Source organism: Gymnoscopelus microlampas (genome assembly GCF_963454915.1).
Source record: "Gymnoscopelus microlampas genome assembly, chromosome: 16".
NCBI classification, from domain to species: Eukaryota; Metazoa; Chordata; class Actinopteri; order Myctophiformes; family Myctophidae; genus Gymnoscopelus; species Gymnoscopelus microlampas.
This window is the reverse complement of record NC_139953.1, coordinates 12,240,024-12,261,446: the sequence shown is the minus strand read 5'-3', so window position 1 is coordinate 12,261,446 and position 21,423 is coordinate 12,240,024. Positions and strand designations below refer to the sequence as shown.

At 40.4% G+C, this 21,423-nt stretch overlaps 2 protein-coding genes across 4 annotated transcripts in view; one reads left to right on the top strand and one right to left on the bottom strand.

Annotated features, from left to right (window-relative positions):
* Positions 1-7,061, top strand: part of evlb (Enah/Vasp-like b) — an 80,903-nt gene extending 73,842 nt beyond the window's left edge. For 2 of the 3 annotated variants that reach the window (XM_084082954.1, XM_084082952.1), the window contains exons 6-13: positions 232-500; positions 1,515-1,618; positions 2,771-2,810; positions 3,296-3,347; positions 3,960-4,020; positions 4,153-4,213; positions 4,472-4,529; positions 5,857-7,061. In XM_084082954.1, coding sequence (XP_083939080.1) covers positions 232-500; positions 1,515-1,618; positions 2,771-2,810; positions 3,296-3,347; positions 3,960-4,020; positions 4,153-4,213; positions 4,472-4,529; positions 5,857-5,894 — 683 coding nt within the window. In that variant the 3' untranslated portion in view covers positions 5,895-7,061. The remainder of the gene's footprint in view (positions 1-231; positions 501-1,514; positions 1,619-2,770; positions 2,811-3,295; positions 3,348-3,959; positions 4,021-4,152; positions 4,214-4,471; positions 4,530-5,856) is intronic. The other variant, XM_084082953.1, reaches the window with a different exon arrangement.
* Positions 7,062-7,693: 632 nt separating this feature from the next.
* Positions 7,694-20,471, bottom strand: LOC311062842 (kinetochore protein NDC80 homolog; the record flags this gene model as incomplete). The annotated part of the gene is made up of 16 exons (XM_084082061.1): positions 7,694-7,813; positions 9,059-9,161; positions 9,492-9,622; positions 10,778-10,870; positions 11,198-11,287; positions 11,569-11,721; positions 11,959-12,164; positions 12,600-12,744; positions 13,293-13,393; positions 13,541-13,634; positions 13,792-13,875; positions 14,566-14,668; positions 14,974-15,146; positions 15,858-16,002; positions 16,135-16,224; positions 20,368-20,471. 16 exons carry the CDS (start codon positions 20,469-20,471, stop codon positions 7,694-7,696), a joined length of 1,935 nt encoding a protein of 644 aa, XP_083938187.1.
* Positions 20,472-21,423: the final 952 nt, after the last annotated feature.

Genomic DNA, 21,423 nt, shown 5'->3' with positions numbered 1-21,423 from the left:
TATGTCCAAAACTGTTACTTTTCAGGATTCAAATTCAAAAACAGCAAAAGTTGCAGATCTACAAGCTCGTCGCTTCATGCCGCGTTTCGAGCTTGCAGATCTGCTACTTTTGATACTTTTTTTTAAAGTTAAAACATGGAGATGAAAGGTTTCTGCCCAACAGCAACGATATGCAAATAAAATGGTATGAAAATAATAACATAATATAATAACCTTGCTTCCTCCCTGCAGGTTCTCCTTTCCAGGGACACCCCGCCGTGCTCTCGGTGGCGGCCCCCGTCATGCCTCCGCCCATGAACATGAACATGAACATGAACATGGGCGTGGGCCCCCCTCCCCCTCCGCCGCCCCCCGGGCCCCCTCCGCCCTCGGTGGTGGCGCCCCCGCCTCCACTCCCCCCTCCCCTCCCCATGGGCGGAGGAGGAGGGGACGATTCCTCCCAGGCCGCCACGGGACTTGCCGCCATGATCGCCGGAGCCAAGCTACGGCGTGTTCAAAGAGTGAGATTTTGCCCTTTTATCCTTTTTTCATTTTTTACCACTTAAACCCATAGACTTAAACCCATAGACTTGGTAGAGACACAATTGTATCTGCTCAAATTTTCATTTTTTTACCGACTTGGTAAACTGGACCGGAGTTGGCTCTGTACTTGGTCCGTTTTTTTCCCTCTCTACACCAAATCTCTTCACCAAAAATAGCATATCTACCTATTTTTGGCTAATGTTGGCCTCAAAATATGGATGCTGAGGTCCATGTTTTTATTAGGGAAAAAACTACAAAAGCACAAGTAAACACAAATTGTGTCCCTTTTTAAAAAAAAAGAAAAGAAATCTCTGTATGTACTATAAAAGAAAACTAAAAAAAAGAAAACACAATGTAATTGACAGCAATTATTTGTGTGTTATTTCAAATGTTTTAAACATGCAAATTATTCTATTCTACAATAAAGTATAAAGTATTACAAAATGTATATACTCAAGTACAGAAAAGTTAAAGTACCTCAAAGATTGTACTTAAGTACAGCACTTGGGTAAATGTAGTTTTTCATTTTGAAGTAGCTGTGCTTCGTTTCCTCTGTGATGAGTTAGACGTCAACGTGGATTCAGCTCATTAGCTTCTAAGTGTGGGGAATCAGCTTATTAGGCTGCCTAATAAGACAGGAGAACGAGGGGATGAAATGCAATGCACACCATGTAGGATATATATACATTATGACTTCATAAGAGCCTGAGGGAAGGATGCTTCCTAATCACCACAGTTCTATATTATCCTCCACACTTATCTCCTTTCCTCTCATCTCTGTTCCTTTATGTCTCCTCTACTCTCCCTTCACATCATCTTGTTTCATCCTCTCCTTTCCTCTCTCTCTTCTGCACTGTAATTATATCTGCTATTATATGCATCCTAATGTCATTGTATAATTGTGTTTCCTTTGCTTGGTGTTCTGTGTAAAGCACATTGAATTGCCTCGTTGTTGAAATGCGCTATACAAATAAAATTGCCTCTCCTCACAGTCTGGAGAGGACAGCTCTTCAGGCACAAAAAATGATGCCAACCGGACCAGTGGAGGTGCTAGTGGAGGACTCATGGAAGAGATGAACGCTCTGTTGGCACGAAGGTCTGTGCATCCAGTCATTCATCCACACAGCCATACTATTATTTTTATTGTTTGTTTATATATTTTAACCTGTCTTTTTTTTTAATAGGCTCTATGCACAGCAGCCATATATTGGACATAAATTGGGCCCCTTCCTTGCTTCCTTCACAGGTGTTACCAATGACACTAATGAAGGCTCTGTTCCATTTAGTGTAGCACAGTGGTTCTCTAACTTTTTAATTTCAAGGACCCCCATAACTCTGAGAGCGTACAAATGGAACCATTTGGTTCCATTTGTACACTCTCAGAGTTACACCCTCTCAAGGAACCATGAGAGTCCCTGGACCACACTTTGAGACCCACTAGTATTTCTAGTGAGCCAATTTTTCTCCAAAATGGCTACTGTTCATAGAGCCTATTTGCTTTGTTCAGGACCCCAGGAAGACTAGAGGCTCATTCGTGTGTCTCTAATGGGGATCCTGTAATAAACAACAAACAATAAACAGTAGCATTTTAGCTTGCCCTGAGCTGCCTAAATAAGGATGACTGGACACTTAACTTGCATGTACTATGCGAGCAAATACTATAGGACTAAAGTCCCAAGCCAAGTGTGCTCAACTGACAGTAGTTTAAGGAATGACGGGGTGCGGACTGACAGCAAACAGTCTTAAGAAACAGTTCGAACATATAAGAACATATAACCATTTAAATGGTTGTCAATGAAAGCCTGACCTGCTTAGGAAACAAAGTCCATGAGATGCAGATATTAAGATAGTACGGCTTTACCTTGCACTGATAGGTCACTGATGAAGGCAAGGTACTGTATGTGATAAATAGCGTCTGTCGGGTGGAAACCCCATATGTCCAAAATTGTTACTTTTCAGGATTCAAATAAAAAAATAGCAAAAGTAGCTGATCTACAAGCTCAAAATGTGTCACTTCGCGCTGCGTTTTGAGCTTGTATATCTGCTACTTTTGATACTTTTGTGTGACGCTGTAGTATGATCAAGTAGGGCATTAATGTACGAAAAAACACAAAAACGTTAGAATATGGAAATAATGAAGAGGTTTCTGCCCAACAGCAACGATATACAGTGTTCTATTGATATGTACGACACAGAGCTGAATGACTTGACAGCTTGGTTGTGACTTAAGGCTTCTTCTTGCCCCCAGAAGGAAGGCGGCTTCAGAGAGACCAGAAGACAGCCAAAATGTGAGTGATGCTAGCATGCAGCCTCTCTCATGTACTGAACTCAATGTGATGTGATTAGGGCTGCAACTTTCCATTATTTTGTTAACTTTTTCGATGAATTGAATAATCGAGAAGCACATGTATATAACACTATATTTGTAATTGTTTTAATATATCAACAAATCAATTAACCGACCAAGTGTTATTTTATACTTTGTCTTACAACGTTCTCATGCAACAATAGTGAAAATAGCACAGCTACAAGCTCGCAAACACGTTGAGAGCTTGTAGATCAGCTATTTTCACAATTTTAGAATTTCTTTTAAACCTCTTTGAAACCTTTTTCCTATAATACCATGCCCAAAATAGGGATCAATTATTAATAAATTAATTGATTAAGCATAGAATATTTGTTATAATTGATTAAATTAGTTTGATTAACTGTTGCAGCCCCAGATTGTCACCGATTGTTGATGATAATGATTGTTCTCCTCATCCTCCTGCAGGATGACCCAAATTCTCCATCACCCAGCACCCGCAGTGGACACAACTCTATAGGTGAGACCACTGCAAAAAAAAGAATGCTTCCATAATCCATTTAACAATCTACACTACAGTATGAGACGTGCTCTCCTAAGAGACACAGAACCTCTGAAAAATAGAACAGCAAACCACAAATGTGAGCAGACACATTCAATGTTTAGTATATCGTCTCTGTCGGGGTTTCAAAACAGTTTTTTCAGGATTCAAATATAGCAAAAGTAGCAGATCGACAAGCTCAAAACGCTTCGTGCAGCGTTTCGAGCTTGTGGATCTGCTACTTTTGATGCTTTATGCGATATGAGAGGAAGGGTCAGTGGTTGGACAGCACAAGTTGGACAGACAAGAGGCATTACTCAATGTCGGTTTGTCTGTCTAACTATCGATCGACTGTTAAATCGATCTGCTCGCAATCGTGGTTTGCAGTTTTATTTATCCATCTATCTATCAATTGTATGTCTGTCTGTCTGTCTGTCTGTCTATCTAACTAAATTAGATCCGGTCCATGCTACTGTACTTGTCATCATCCTCTCCTTTGTTTCTGTCGCTGCTACATGATACCTGAATTTCCGTCCGGGATAAATAAAGATTTATCTCATCTTATCTTATTTGATCCTCTCTGTCGTCCAGATGGAGCCAAGAAGCCGTGGGATCGGGCCAACTCAGCAGAGAGGTCATCGCTGGTTTCCAGGTGACTTAAAGCATCTCTACTCCTTCAGTACATTGATAGAGTGAAATAATAGTCATTAAACTCATTGAATACGTTTTGTTTTGCAGCATAGTAATAATAGGCATTAATCTCACTGAATGTTTTGTTTTGCAGGGTACGGCCGGTAGGGAGTGGCAGTGACACAGACGCCTTAGACCTCGATAGAATGAAACAGGTAAAAGAAACATGGAATGATTATGGATTAGGACAAAAGACTAGTCAACAGGTCAGTACTGTCAGGATTTGACCGCAGCTAATATATTTCTTATTTTCAAAAAACAATTTTGGCTTTACTGTGATAGACAAATTACTTGACAAAATGATAAAATGACTTTCCACAGCGCATGAAAAAGTTATGACCATTCCAACATATAATGGTCTCTGTTTGGAGCTCTATGAAGAATAACTTTCTGTTTCTGTTACTTTTAACCAGGAAATCTTGGAAGAGGTTGTCCGTGAGTTGCACAAAGTGAAGGACGAGATCATCGATGGTACGTCTCTGTCAACAAAGTCAGATGGGATTCTGTACAATCTCTGTCTCAGAACATCATACTGTAGATAATTCGATACAGTATACGTAGACACCTCATTGGTCGCTGCTGTTCAATGGAGCAATGTGTCAATGTGGTTGCCATATGGGCTGGGGCAAGCCGTGCCTCTTAATGCATGTATGCCCCGTCTATTAAAGCAGGAGGTCTCTCCACATTAAAACCATCATAACTCGCTGAATTCTCAAGGGTTAGGGTTCAAGCCGTTTATTTTGTTAAAAATGTCAGACATGCAGTTATGTTATATAGGATAATTGGTTAAATAAAAAAAATGTGGGTTTTCCTACCAAAAACACTGTACAGTACGTAGATAGTAACAGTAATGGTTATAAACTAAGAGTTTTATTCTCGCACACGTATACAGTATACACAACTCAGGCATATTTCTTGCAGTGGAGTTATGGCAAGTGTCCCCTGCCAATATGGCAGCGACATTGATAATCATAATTCTGGCTGTATGAACCAGAGGCCCATGTAAGTCAGTCTATAGACGGATCACAGAGCAGAATGCGCAATCTGCGCATGCCCGGGTGAAAGGCGCGTTCGAAAATACAGCCCTGAGCGGCAGTGAGCGCACTGGCCAATACAAACTAATAGGCGAGTGTGCTCCGGTGCGTAATTTCCAAACGCACCCATAGGCTTCCCCCTCCTCTGCGCGGTCATATTCCTCTCATGTTTACTAACAGGAAACCTGTCTATTGAGAACATCATTAGGAAGGAGTCATGTAATGTTGGAACCACTAGGTGGCATTAGAGACATATAGAGGACTAAATAGTGGCGACTGGGCATTGACTTGCTATCGAGGATGTACTGTACTATGCAAGAACATTTATATTGGTGTCAATGAAATTCTAACTTTCTAGGAAACAAAGTTCATGAGATACAGATATCATTTTGAAGCAATTTAGATTTTGCTGCAATTTTGCCACCTAGGATGACAGCATTGTTTGGAGACAAGAACTGATCTTTAAAACGAAAAAGAAAGAAAAAGTCTTTAATTAACAGAAATAACCCATCTACAAGCTGACAATGCATTGTGATGCAATGCGTTGTCAGCTTGTAGATCGTCTGTTTTCGATATTTGTCATAGAGTAGATAGGGCTTACGTGGCCAAGAAAGTGTCCCTCTCCTCTGTTTTACACATCGAACCCTGCATACATTGAATGTCACAGAATGTCATAATTCTTTGTTACCATAATGCAGTCACCAGACTATTATCGCCTTAACTTGATGCCTGTGTTTTCTCCTGTCTAAATCTCTCTCTTGCAGCCATTAGACATGAACTCAGTAGAATTAGCACGACATAATCTCCCAGAACCACTCCCCAGTGTGACCCACCTTTTTTGGAGCCGTCACCCCCACCCTCCCCCCTGCAGCTGCTGCCGTGGCCCTGTGGAAGAGAGCCAGGAACAGGGGCCCAAACTGTGACATCTATTCGTTCTGTGTAGCTGTGGTGTTGAAGCAACGCGGTGGGCAAGCCAGCGTTGTAGTGACACCACACCATCATCTAATGTCTTTTTAAACGTTTGGTTCAGGTTTTACGTTTGGAAAGAAAAGAAACTGATGAGGGACGTTGGCGCACTCTCGCACCGATTACGCTGATGTCTTATTATGTCTGTCTGTCCGTTAGCCCAGTTTGCCCCTCTGTCCTCCTCGGCATAACCACATTAACCCTGGAGTCCGGATTTTGGTCATGTCATTATAGCCGAAACTTTTTGAAACATTTTCCAAAAACGTAAAAAAAAAGAAAATCCCTTTTTAAAAGAAAATGTCAAATCTACATGCTCACGTGTCACAACGCGACCCGTTGTGAGCTTGTACCGTAGATAGTCTGTTTTTCATATTTTTTGGGAAAGTTTGAAAAAAAAAAAGAGTTTTGAAAATAGGGCTTAAGTGGTTAAAAGAAAACGGATACAAATTTACTTTAGTTTCATTTTTTTTAAAGTACGTTTTTTTGTGCTATTACTATCATTTTCAGTATCATTATCATTTTTATGATCGTCTTTGTAATGATGTGAATATGAGTAGTAGTGCTGTAGCTTAGTGAGTACAATGGTAATAATGAAACGGTAATGAGAATGATATTAATACGGTATTAACTATTATTGCACATTTTGTCAGTCTTTTGTATTTTATATCATTTTGCTTTCCTTGGGTTTTGTTTTGTTACAAAGCACACTCAAATGTATTTCTCATTATTTGACACGGACACCAAATTTTTAAAATGTTTTTATCCTTTACGGCTGTGTGGAATCTGTGTGACCGAAAAAGACAAACTCGGCCTGAAACAGAGGATGGAATTAACACTGTTCTTTGGATATTGCAATCTTATGAACAAAAAGTAACACAAAAACAGTATTTGTGATCATGTTAAAAGAAAAAAAAAGTTTATTGGCTGCAAAGATATGGTGAAGTATTGTTCATTTTATCATTTACTTTTATGACCAAGTGCTTCCTGGTTTGGGGAAAGAAAAAAAAAGTACACTAAGTTTAAAAACCAATTCAAATAAAACTGTGAACTATGACTTGGTTATAAGTAATTTCATTCATTTAGTCTATTCTTGGTTAGCATGTCTGCATTTATTGTGTATGACTTATTTTGCCTTTGACATCCCCTTACTAGGAGTTGAATTTACTGGTGGGAAGGAATCCATGGCTCTGCTTTTGTTCGCATTCATTTTTATTGAATACCACATTTCTTTTCTTTTTTTTCTCCAACCCAGTCCTAAAAAAAAAAAATCGTAAACATCTGTAGGTGTCTGGGACTACCTTTACATTTTGGATACGATGTTGCAAAAAAGGTGATCTTCAATAAGTTTGGACGGACTCCACCTCTGCCGGGAGCCGGTACAGCGGGACCTCATCTCGGAGCTATGGTGGAGAGTGAGGTTCCAAACGGTACAAAAGTACAGTGTAAAATAGGGCTTACCGGTTAAAAGGAAGTCCATAGTATAATGAGGAATGAGGAAAAAAAAAGGCATCTGAGGCACTCTGATCAGATTAAAAATCCTTTATTATATCTGGGATAGTTACTGAATTTACTTATGGGATTTCTCATTAGAATTTGTCTTTCTTCCATGCCAGTTGGCAAGAAGAAACTCCTCAACTACACCGCATTAGCTTTTTCCTTGAATGAGTCAATCATGTCCTTGACCTGCTGGAACATTTCCTGGTTCTCTTTCATCGACATGAAGTCTCGAAGTCTTTTCTTTTGGTCCATGGATTTCTGTTGATTGGAAGGGGTTGGGGGTACAAGAACTTAGCTTAGACAAAGATAGGTGCAGTTATACACCCTGATTAAATGCTCTATTTTGCGATGGCCAAATTAAATTCAACATGTAAACCATTTGATAATCATGTCAGCAATGCTGAAATGATCCACCATGTCAGGCTTGTAATTTAAAAAAAAAGGGAAAGAAACAAAGTAGATTGGCTGTTCTCGCTGACTAAGTATGACCAAGTATAAATTAAGGCTTAAGTGGTTAAAGGTAGTCCGGGGTAGCCTGGTAAACCCTCCCTCCGGAAATCTCATTTCCATTTGATTTCAGGAAGGAGTCTGGCATGAACGCCCATTCTGCAATATTGGGGAGTTTCCAGCGAAATCAGGACCTAACCGCGCCTATCAGCGTCGTCGCTCATCGTTCTGTGATTGACAGCTTACGTTGGCCAATCAGGTGGCGAGTTCGAGTGAGCCCGAATGAGGCCGAGTGCAGCCTGAGAGCCGCCGACAAAAGACGAACGGCAGCCATTGTTTGTTGTCCGAGTGCCGTCACTTCTTAGTTTTCAAAGGTCTAAGTTTTCAAGGTCTCAAACTTCTTTTTTGAGGCACGGAATTTACTATTAACATATCGTTTGGATAGAATTTAGTTGTTTAACTTCATATATGTGGTCAATTAATCATGACCGGCAGGGGCGGGGAGTGACACGCATGTATCCCAATAAGGCAACCTATTTTCGGCATGGCCGTCCCAAAAGTCCCGTTGCGTCACATAGTCTGGAGCTCGTCAAAATGAACTGCTGATTGGCTGAAGGGGTAAAACGATCATTGGTTGAAGGGGTTGTCAGTCAACGGTATTACTCCCGCCCAACTCCAGCCCACAGCCAATATTGCAGGATGAGCAATCATGCCAGACTCCTTCCTGAAATCAAATGGAAATGAGATTTCCAGAGGGAGGGTTTACCAGGCTAAGTCCGGGGACCCCCACGGCTCCCAAAACGGGCCCCAAATTAGTTAATAGCATCACAATATTTTTTGGGTGATTTTACTTAATTATTTTTGACATCTTTTTAAAACAAATCTCTTCTGGGGGTCCCTGGCACAACATATGTTCAGATGGGGGTCCACGGTCAACATGAAAACCACTGATCTAGTCTGGTTTAGATAGATTCAACAGATCTATTGTATGCCATCTAGTCTAAAACTTCAGATGAGTTTCAAGTCATTAAGTTAGCTATAGTTCACATTTTGTACCTCCAACATGGTCAAGTGGTCGGCAGCATGGGTGAAGATGGTGGCCAGGTTGTTAGACACTGTTCGTCTCTCCTCATTGGTCTCAAGCAGCACCAGGTGGTGCCTAGGGTACAGATTGGAACACAAGTCAATGTCTTTATTCTAAACACACCCAACTCCATTTTAGACAGACAATTGGGTGAGTGATTATTGTGCATAACTGTGCATCCTCAACTGTGTCTTTGAAATATTATATACTGCAATTATAAACATCTCCTCCCCTCCACTATAATGATCATCTCCTCACCTCCACCACAAATTTTGGGGACATTTTAAAAAATGATCTACAAGAGATTGTAGATTGGCAAGTTTCACCATAGGCAAGTTTCACCATAGGCCTGAGGTGGTTAAATGCAATAGGTTTTGACAAAAAATACAGAGAGAAAACACCAACTGTTGCTTTGTGGTCTTCAAATTCTGGACAGCGACATCACGGCCATTATGAAACTTGTTCTCAAGGAGTTTTTGGTGGTTTTCAACAGACTCCTTCTCTGCTGTCAATTTCTGCTCCTCAAGTACCATCTCCTACACACACACAACACATTGAAGGTTGATATTAAATCACAGTGACCCAAATCATCAATTTTCATCCAGATGTTGAAGCAAAAGAAAATTTAAATCTAATGTCAAAATTAATTGAGAACCAATGTCATCCTCAGAGGAGCTACTTGGACAGAAAACGGGTCCAACTTATACTAGACCAGGATCAACAGGTTGGCTAGAGGTCACCACATGATAAACCAGTTGATTCTGGCTGAAGACCTCTGTTCCATTTCATGTCTTTTCACACCATCTAAATAAAGCAAAAATAACACTTTTTCGTTTTTGGATTCTTCAGTCACCGTAGGAATGTTACACAAACTTAAAATCTCCTCGTCTTCTAGACATCACAGGGTGAGTAAACAAATATATTTTTTTCTGTGAAATACTCCTTTAAGGATGTACTCCGTTGGTAGAGTGTAAAGCTCAATGTATTTATTTGGTGACTAAAAAAAATTATGGCTTGAGATTTTAATTTCAGGAAAGATAATTCAGAGGCTGCTCTATACATTGTAACGGTTTCCTTTGAATTGATTTGTATTAAGAGTGCCAGGTAGACTGGCAGTCTACCAGAGAAACAATATCTCCTTTTTTTCGTATTTTATATAATGAGCTCTTCCTCATCTGGGGTTTTAACCACCCATGAAACCACACAAAGTACTTACGACAATAAAGCAAAAACACACACACACATACATATATAGTGCATACTAACTGACAACCAACTGATCACAAAACGCAAATATCCAGATGAACCCAACTCAGATGTCAACCTGCATGACATTGTTAATGTCAATCCATTTCACAGAATAGAGCAGCAGCTTTTTAGGTCCCCAAAACGACAAACAAATCAAAATAAAATTCACCCACACAAAATAAGTGTTGCCTCGATTAGCTCAAATGTACATAAACAGCAGCGGAGGTGATCTGGCACGGGTCAATGCGTGGCAGTCACACTGCGATCACACTTTTCGGCCATAAAACGCACGCTCACTCGGCACAAACAGTGGATACGGAGGGTTTGACTTCCTCGTTCCCACAGGTCCCCGCACACCAGGCGCAATTACCGGAGCATTTAAAAGATTGGGGTGACAGACGGCTCTGAGATCATTTCGGGCCGTCACAACATGCACACTTTACCTGCATGTCATGTTCCAATTGTAGATCCAGTTTGTGCATCTGCTCCCTCAGCACCTTCAACTCCTTCATCTTGTGCAGGATTTGGCCTTTCATCTGAGACAAACACATTTAACATGATTGCCTGGCATGTTACAACCAGATTTAAACTTCACAAGTTTGGATTTAACCCAACAGACCAAAAAAAAAGAATGTTACAAATAGCTAAAGGTGTTATGTTATTGTAGATCAGCCATTTCTGCTGCATTTTTGCAACACCATCGTATGACTATGTATAAAACAGGGCTTACTGTACAGTAAGTGGTTTAAACGCATGCATAGACTACAGTCCTTAGATCAAATCTTATTACTTCAACATTAAAAAAAACTAGGAGTGAGGAAGAGATGAATAACACAATGTAACTTGGCAGTGCACCAGATTACCTCCTCATTAGACTCCTGTAGACTGATCTTCTTGTTGGCCATTCGCTCACTCTCCTTCTCCATGTCAGTGATCATCTTCTTCAGCGGCAACTAAACATACACCAGTATGACTAGATAAATATGTAGCATACATCAGTATGTAATTGTATGACACCTATACATCTAAACATTTTACAATAAGCTATTATCAGCTGCCATGAATCAGTCCCATCATCTGGAGCAGGTCTATCAGGCATCTATGATTCCTCAAAAACAGTAAAATGGTATTAGACAAACCTGCAACGAGTTAATATACTGTAGCTCAGGGACAAGCTACGGTCCACTCTGCCCAGTCCACTGACCTATATGCGTCAAAGCCATAAGTTACATACCTGTATCTGTGCTTTATACTGGAACATGGCACCAGGTTGATACATGGATGTGGTCTGTATGTCAAAATCATGTCCACAGGCATTCTCTGCTGATGCTGGGATCAACTTTATCTTGCGGGCCATCTTATGGTACTCTGCCACTTTCCATTCAACCTGTGATTGGGAAGTAATAGTCATTGTTCAACAACATTAACATTGTTGTGCAGCACCACTGTTTAATGGTTTCCGGAGAAAGGTGCATCATAAGTGAATGCTGTGCCATACATCCAAACCATGTGGTTACAAATGGAAATTGAACCCATGCTACCGCTTAAACAGTTAACGCCCTTGAGTTTTGTTAGTTAAATGAACGCTCAGGATTTAGACTGTGTGTACTCGGTGTATACGCACCCTTTCCTTGATCTTGGCCAGACCCATCTCTTCGTGCCATGCGTGTTGCTCTGCCTCCTCTTGAGCCTTGCTGAGAATGGATATTTTCTGCTGGAGCTCCATCTTTTCCCTGTTGAGCCTCTCGATGTCAGCCGGAGTGTACTTCTGATTAGCCAGCAGGTGCTGCAGTCTGGCCCGCTCCTGTGTTAGAGAGTCAAGATGGTGGCCTGTGGAGGTAGAGTGGAAAGAAGGGATGAGACACAAAAACACACCATCTTACCGTTTCAGTAGGGGGAGACTAATTTAAGTATGAATACAGTGCAGAAACGGGTATACATTCAGTTACCACCCTAGCGTCAGTATACTCTTGGCATTATCATAGGTGAACATTGGCAGAAATGGCTGATCTACAATCCCCCAACGCAATGCATTTCCAGCTTTTAGATCTGCCATTTTGGCGAAGAGATTTGGTCGAGAGGGAAAAAAGGAGGGGGCCCAAATACAGGCTCCTGTGGGACCCCGTTAACCACTTAAACCCTATATATTTTGTTTAATACATACAAGGCTGAATACAGCTAAACGTGATTGAAAATAAAGGTTTCTGTGTGGAATGTCAAGCAACAGGCTATTGGTACAAATAGAAGTTCTTGATGGCCATTTACCAGCAACCTTCAGCTCTTCAGCCAGTCTGGAGTCCTGGCTCTCCAGACTAGTTTTGAAGGTCACAAGCTCACTATGGTAGGCGTCCATTGTCTGGAGTTCCGTCTGGAGTTTATCCTTCTCGATTTTCTTGTTCATGAGAGGATCCTGGTGGTGAGAGTTGTGATTAATCTCTTTTATTGCACAGAAAAATGTGGTGCCAAGTTTCCTCTACAAAAGGAAAATGGTAAACAAATGTTCCAAAAGAGATCTACACAGAAAGTTAAGAGTCACAGCTTGCACTTGCGAAAAGCATGTGCTGAGCATCAGTCTGAGATCATGGGTTCTTTCAAGAAACACCCATGACGATGGCCGTTCCTTTTGACATAACCGTCATCTTACAAAAGGCATTGATTGTGTCTTTATTATGACGTTACTCTTCTGTGCCGTCTCTAGCACCTATATTTCCCAGTGGGATCAATAAAGGTATCCATCAGTGACAAACACACACATGGTTAAAGCAAAGGGAAAAAAAAAAAAAAAAAAAAAAAAAAAAGAGTCCAAGCTCAATCCTAAAGATCAACCTTCCTGAAAACATTGAATGTCTATGAATGCGCCCTGAGGTCTATTAGGTAAAACTTGGCTTAGTATTGATATACAATTTCTACAGCACTGGTGGCTGACTGTAAAACGTGTGTGAATTCAAAATTACCAACCAAATGTCTCTGATTCTCCAGCTGCTCCACCTGTTCACTCAGCAATGCGAATGTTTGCTCCATAGATGCCAGCTGGGCCTCATCCACACTGTATGCCTTTTCTATGGGACACATGGAGACAAAACTGCCATCAATGTCTGTTCTTAGAACAAGGACTGACCTCTGTACAACAAGCGGGTTCACTCTAATAACTGTTAAAATAAATGCATGTTTCTTCTTAAGATGTGTAATATCACCTGAACACTTACTCAATTCAGACAGGAATACATGCTCTTCTTCGTCAAATGTGTCTGCTCCCTGCATGAACTTTGTGTATGTGTCAGCCATGAATTCTAGACACATCTATGAAAGACATGCAGAGAATAAAAATGAAGAGTGTGATTACTCAACAATCTTGTTATCACACCTGGTCATTTGGAAATAAAAAACATCCATAAAACTGATATTTAGAGTTATAAAAATGCATTTGATGCCTTTATTGTATTACACTAATGGCTACCTTGTTATGCTCAACAGAGTCTTCAGTTGTTTCTTCAGAAAAACCTTTGAAGAGCAGGTCCTCACGTTCAAGACTACGGGAGATCTGACAAACACCGAATTTTTTAAATGTTATAGTCATGCCAGTACATAGACTATTATTCTTAGTTGTGCACCAGTGTTGTGCCGATAATAACAAATCTACAGCAGCTCATCTGCAATGCATTGTGAGCTTGTAGATCCATTTTTGGCATGCGAAACCTAGGGCTGTAACTAACGATTATTTTCATTAACAATTAATTATCTAAACTAAAATCAGATTATGGCACTATTTTACATTAGCTTATTTTATAAGATTCGAAATGAGTCAGGCTAAAGGGTAACTGTACTCAAATAGGTCATTTAAAAATACATTTTAAAGCCATTTTTTTTTGTTCTTGATCCTATAATCCGGCACAGACATAGTTGGAGTTTCTACTGTACAATGTAATCCAATACATCTTACAAATACTGCAGGCAATCCTTTTCTTTATGATGTTAAAGGTAAAATGACCTCAGACCGTACATGCTTTTGAATGCCATGTGATTCTGCATAGGGCGCTGCCTTTGTTATGTGCCATATTTTGCTTTGCAGTCGCTATTGTGCAACCAGCGGCAGATTGTGAGAGGGAGAGACGGCTCACTCCTCCTTAGCTTAGCTACAACACTGGAACCAATGTAATAATCGATTTGATTACGATTGATCATTGCACCCCTAGCGACACAAGCGCACAATGAAGTATAAACCAAGTCTTACTTTGACCGTGTCAACGAGCCAGATGAGAGCGCCCAGCACCTGAGGCCATGTGTGTGGAGCGCCAACTGAATACATGGAGCTCTTAGACAGAGGAATTGCATACCTTAAACCACAAAGAGAGAAAGATGGTCAGAGTGGAGTTTCTTAAGCAAATCTGCACTCAGCTAGTTTCAATGAATTAGATTTTGATTTACAGAATAGCCTTTGGTCTAAAAATCAGTAGGGTTTATAGTCACTACCAATAAGCATGACCTCATGACTTGCATTAGTTTAAAAATGCCCTCTGTTTAACAATACAAATATAGAGGTATATAAGCAAACAATTCTTAGCCTTTGCCTCACAACAATTGTCCAAAGAATGTCTTACTTTTCATACAAGTGTAGAATATCATGGTATTGTTAAATTACCCAAGTTCTCTCAGCAAACGAGGTATCTCCTCCTCCACTTTGGATTTTGGCATCTCGAAGGTTGGGTCCACCAGCTGGTACGTGAACTCAAACACTTTGAGGAACTCCTTGGTGGAGGGAGACTGGAGGGTTTTGGTGGACACTCCTCCTGGATACTCGTTTTCTGTGAGGAACTAGAAATAAAAGACAATCAAGATACAGATCAAAAGACATTCTAAGGCTGAAAATGCTTAAATGTACAGGACACTGTACATAAATTCAAGATTTTGGAGTAGAGTTCAATTCCAGAAAAGAGGCCCCCCCCTCACGTAGTTTGTTTTCCCCACACAGGAGACCCAGGAATCCAAGGTGTTAAAAATTGGTTCCAAGGACCCAGATCAGGCTTCCCAGTGGCAGAGGAGGGGAGTGGAGGAGAGGGTGTAGCCCTGCTGTAGTGGTGGAAAGTAATCTACTCAGTTCTTAAGTAAAATACTGGAGGTATTTTTACTTGCTTTATTTCCAAATATTGTACTTATTTGGCAGATTTTAATACAAAACATGAACTAGCCACATTTTCTCAGTAAAGAGAAAAAGCATTTTCAGGACAGGATAACAATGTTATCCAATCAGGGGAGAGGACTCATACAGGATAAACTGGAAAGTAAAGTAGACAAAGTAATCAGCAGACAAAATTGAAACACTACAGGTATGAAACTGATAAATGGGTAGCCGATACAAATGTATTTTCTGTTTAAAGTGCTGGAGAGACAGGGAGACCCCCGTTACTGAACAAACACTGTATCCACCATCAGAATACAGACCTTTAACCTTGTAACAAAAACAAATGAAGAAATAAAATCTGAGTACTTCTTCCACCACTGGAGGTAGTGAAGGGTTCATAGTACCTCACACAACTTCCTGACGCACTGCTGCACGTATGATTTGTCGTGGAGAGGTCTGGGGTCCTTCATTTTGTCAGACGTTCCAAGTCCTCCAAAGAGGCTGTTACGTCCGCCGATGCTGCTCTTGCGATTTAAACCCACACTAGCCCTGTAGTGATCAAGTTCACAAGATAACATGGGTAGGTGCAAATCCAAAATGAATCTTGAATATTAAACAGCGAATAATCTTTTTTCATACACATAATGATGTCTTCTGTGGGATTTTGTGGGGGTTACATACCGAGCACCAAAGAAGGTTGTCTTCCTCTCAGAGGTCCCAGACTGGGGTTTGCTCATGTTGAGCTTCCCATAGGAGGGTTGTACACTTTTACTGCAAACACATTAAACCATAACTGATGAACAATGGTAACAATTAAACATGTACGTACATCACATAAATGTGATCAGGGATTTCTTAGCAAAAAAAAGAATACCTAAATGGGAGCAAAGTAAATTCTGTTGCCCCATCTCCTATAAATCTAAAAAAATGGCGTCTATTTCAAAGGCTTCAAAATACATCAAAATTAACACAACACTTTAATAACAAATGATGTCTATACTCAGTTTTAAAAAGGCACATCAAATTCAAGAAGTTAATATCCTAGTATACATTCCAGCTTAACAGCCTGCTTAGTGTTTAATGTGATGGCAAATACAAAAGCTTTTTGTCATTTGTATTGAGCAACTTCACTGTGATGTAGGCACTAACATTGTTTTTTTTTATTATTTCTACCACCTTTTTCTCCCCAATTTACTCGTTACGCCAATTAATTCCTCCCCACACACACATTTTTGTGTTGTCACTGCTGTTGTATACAATCCAGCTTTTGACAAAGCCGGATGCACCACGGTGGATTCTAACCCACAACCTCCGTGGTGGTGGGCAGGGGCTTCACCACTGCACCACCCGAGCGCCCGGCACTAACATTGTTAGCGTTCCCTCAGGTATGGGACAGCTTATGCACAAAAAGACAAATAGAAATAATGTTAAGCTGTGATTTATTTTCAGGCCCAGTTGAGTTTAAAAGTACGCTCTTAACTGAATTAACTCAAACCCACCTCTGGGGTGTGGCTTGTATGCTCTGTCTGCTTGGATCAGCCACCCGCAAAGGCATTTCTGACATTCTGCTGCTAGATGCAGGTTTCTTCTTTCTGGAAGTGATATGGCATCGTTAGATAGACTTATTGATCCCCATGGAGAAATTCAGGTGTCAAGCAAGCACGAAACACAAGTTAGGTATAGGTAAGAGTACACCTAAAAATATACAAATAAGACTTCTGCACTTTGCCAGACAAGCAGAACATGTAGACCAGTGGTTCTCAAACCTTTTAATTTCAAGGACCCCCATAACTTTGGTGTACACATTTTTAGTGTACACTCGTGTGTGTGGTGATTCACTGGTAGAACACTGAAATGGTTAATTTGTGTAAAAAGTACTCAAGACCACAATGTAGATATACTCTGTTACAAGTAAAAGTCTGGTATTCAAAATCTACTTGAGTGAAAGTAAAAAGGTATTGGCATATTTTGACAAATACAGGGGGATCCCAATGTTGTGGTGTATCTTGAAAACCAGGCCCATAGCAAGTTGCTGTACTCTGTCCTCAACCCTAAGCCATCCAATCCTGGCAAAATGAGCAGGGGTTAGATGCGTTTTGTGATTGAGGCCAAGAAGTAGCCTTACTAGTTTGTTTTGGGATGTTTGGAGCCTTGTTTTTAAGGCCTTGGAGGTGTTGTGATACCATATGTGCATGCATAATCATAATAACCTTGCATGAGGGCCCCTGCAAGAATAAACAAATCTACAAATATACAAATCTTTTGAAAATAGACAAAATATACAGAGAGCTTAAGTGGTTAATGCAATACAAATCTAAACCTTCTATAGTGACTAGTAACTAAAGTTTTCAAATAATTGTAGTGGAGTAAAAGTACAATATTTGTCTCTGAGATGTAGTGGAGTAGCTAGAACGTGAAAGTATTGAGTAAACGTTTCATTTGCCATTTAGCTTATTTTGCTTACCGATCCATTTCTCGTTAAGTCGTTTATTTATTTAGACTTGAATGACTTCTTTCCTTGTAGTGACTCTAGTTCAAGAAGCTTGATGCTGTTAACTGACGCCTCAGTGTTGCTGTGTTTAAACACAGACTAGACTCTGGTTCAAGAAGCTATAGCTGAACTGATGCTGTGTTTGGTTTAAATACACCGGTGGTTAGATTAGAAGGCAGCGTTGCCAGGTTTTGCGAAATAAATAAGCAACCAAGTCTATGAAAACAAGCCCGAAAGCAGCGACCTGACCATTTGAAAATAGCCGATTTATTTACAAGTGTCGCATTGCAACACGCTTTGAGCTTGTAGATCTGCTATTGAAAAAAATAAACATCAAAAATAAAAATAGATGATTTTGGAACATTTTTGAAACATTGTAACACAAATCCCTGGCACAAAAAAAAATCTGATTGGGTCTGTGGACAAGTACATATTAATATCTTAAACAACATTAAGAAACAATCCCAAATAAGCAACTACACTTTAGAAACATTAGCCCAAATGAGCAACTACACTTAAGAAACAAGCCGAAATAAGCAACTACACTTAAGAAACAAGCCCAAATAAGCAACTACACTTAAGAAACAAAGCCCAAAAAAATGCAACCCGCAACTGCCAATATTTACAAGTAACTTTACAGAAAAATAAGCCCAATGTCGCTTACAATAAGCGGACATGGCAACACTGATTGAAGGGCGGTGTATTGATTGTGACAGTGGATGAGCGTGCGCGTGCCCGCATAGTGTCTCCCGTGAAGCAGTGCTTTCCTGCACTGGTTCTCTGATCCTGTGGTTCTCAACCTGTGGTTTGTGGACCCCCAGGGCCCGGGGGTCCCCAGATGACAGTTAAGTGAAAATGTAAGGACTTTTATTTAAAAAGAAAAAAAGACCATTTCTGCATCAAAAGTACTACTATAAAAACTGGTCAAACATTGGCCAAATTGTGAAATAATATAAGAAAGAGGCAAGAATGTTTGAAAATAGCTTATCTACAAGTCGTTGTGAGCTTGTAGATCGGCTATATATCTGTGGAACCACGTCAAACTAAATGTAATGCCTCAACTCCTACAATTCCAAGTGCTTGTTGTGGTGGAGGGGTCCACAGTTCAAAAAGGATTATTTTGTCTAATCCAGTGGCTCTTAAACTTTTTCATGTTAGGACCCCCAAATGATTATGTATTTCACCATGGACCCCCATCTGAAAAGATGTTGAGCCAGGGACCCCCATACAAGATTTGTGTACTTGTTAAAGTCTCTGAAAATAGCAGATCTACAAGCTCACAATCCATCATCAAGCTTTTGTGAGCTTGCAGATCAGCTTTTTGTTTTTCAAATAGCTGATAGGGTAAGTGATTACACAGATTGTAATGCAACATTAACTAATTTTGCTGGGGACCACCTGGAACCCCCTCAAAGACCCCTGGACCCCCACTTTCTAATCTCTATAACCTCGCATCACCAGTCTTTCCACCTCGGAGGAAAAATAATCTCTCAAAACAGACAGCTTATGAAACGTTTCAATTTCAAGGACCCCCAGTTTGGAATGCATACTGGAGATGACCATAGTTTCTGATAGGTTGGGGACGTGGTATGGCCTTGCACTGCAGTCAAGTCATACCTTCAGTCCTCACTCACACTGTTTACGTCTAAAACAATAAATATGTGTTGACCTTTTCCTTTATAACACGTACGGTGGTGTTTCAAAGTTTGTGAACCCTTTAGAATGTTCTATATTTCTTCATAAATAGTTCTAAAGTAGACAAAGAGAACCCAATAAACAAAAATGTATTTGAGGGAAATAATCCAATTGTATGTGAATGTCAAATGTCAAAACAATAGTGAACCTCAAGGATTAGCAGTTCATTTGAAGGTGAAATTTAACAGGTGTTTTCATTCACACAAATAAACCCAGTTACGGTTGATAATTCCTTGCATTACAATAGGGCTCAAAATGGAGCACAGGGACCCTCAGGGTTCATTGAGGGGTATCCCTGTGTACAAATGGAACCAAATGTGAACAAATGGAACCAAATGGACCTGTACAGGTCTATTTGCTTCCCTTTGTACATTCTAAGAGTTATGGGGGTTTGATTGATTGATTAATATTCATACATGCTATTCATCACCTCCATGCCACGCCCCATTGATGAAGACATTCAAAAGTAGCACAGACCAAGTATTGAGTGCATAAATTAACATACTTTTCAGATTGTCGACATTTATGTATTATAAATATTTTTTTTGTGGTTTCCTCCTTCAGGCGTGGTTCTGGTTATAATGGAAACATAAACAAAACAAGTAAACATCACAGGATTTCACAGGTTTTGGAAAGTTTCAGGTTATGGAAGGTTGTGGGTTCCTTTGTAGTTGAAAAGAACCATATGTTGATGCTGATCCCTGCTCTCCCTGCAGTAGGTCCAGAACCTGGGGTTCTTCTCTGTGTCAGAGCTCCTGTTCTGGGTTGATGTCTGCATGGGCCGTGAGCCCTTCTGGGAACCATGGCTAGTGAACATCACAGACCACAGCATCGAGCCGGTGAGACCAGACTTGCTTCAGTTTGAACTAAACACAAGCCTATTTGTGTTCAAAAACCTTGTATGTCTAAACACGTCAGGAAATGGAAAAAAGAACCTTACAATGGATCAAATGTAGTTATTTAGTCACAAGCTCTTGTTAATACTTTTTATGTGGTAATATTTATAAAAACCCATAGACAGACTTCACCACTTCCGCTTTCAAAATGTTCCAAAAATGGTTAAATAGCAGATCTATTCTCCCACAGTGTCACACATCTGGTTCCTATTTAGAAAGAATATTGGAAATGTAATGAATGATTAATAATAATAATCCCTGTACCCTAATGCATAGGTGAAAGTATGATAAACAGTTATACTTAATCATACGTGAATGTTGACAAACAGCAAGCTTAGACAGTAGGACACATAATAACCACTTGTTTAATATGGATAATAACTATGAACGTATGAAACGAACTCTGCCTCCCATCTTTGAGGAGTGAATTAGGATCGATGATCTCAAGGTCATAGGTTGCAGGCCATTTGGTTGGAAGCGGAGCTCTCACTGTGACAGCTAACTGTCACAGCCTGCAAATTATGGCATTATTTCCACATACGCGCGTGCGTGCGTGCGTGCGTGCGTGCGTGTGTGCGTGTGCGTGCGCGTGTGTGTGTGTGTGTACGGGGGAAAAGGGTCTGCATTGGTGTGTGTAAAAAAGGCATTTGACCTCTGGGGGTCAGGCTCCTTCCTTCTCTTTGGCTGCTGCTCCTCCATATGCTTGTGGAGTTGTGTTCATATGCATCAGCAAAAATAGAGGCCCAATTTGGATCAGAGAATGGTTTGATCATAGTGGTATATTCAATTGACAAACCCCACCAAAGTTATTACACTTGTACGAGGATGTAGGGCAGTGGTTCTCAAACGTTTTCATGCCAAGGACCCCCAAAATGATATGTATTTGGC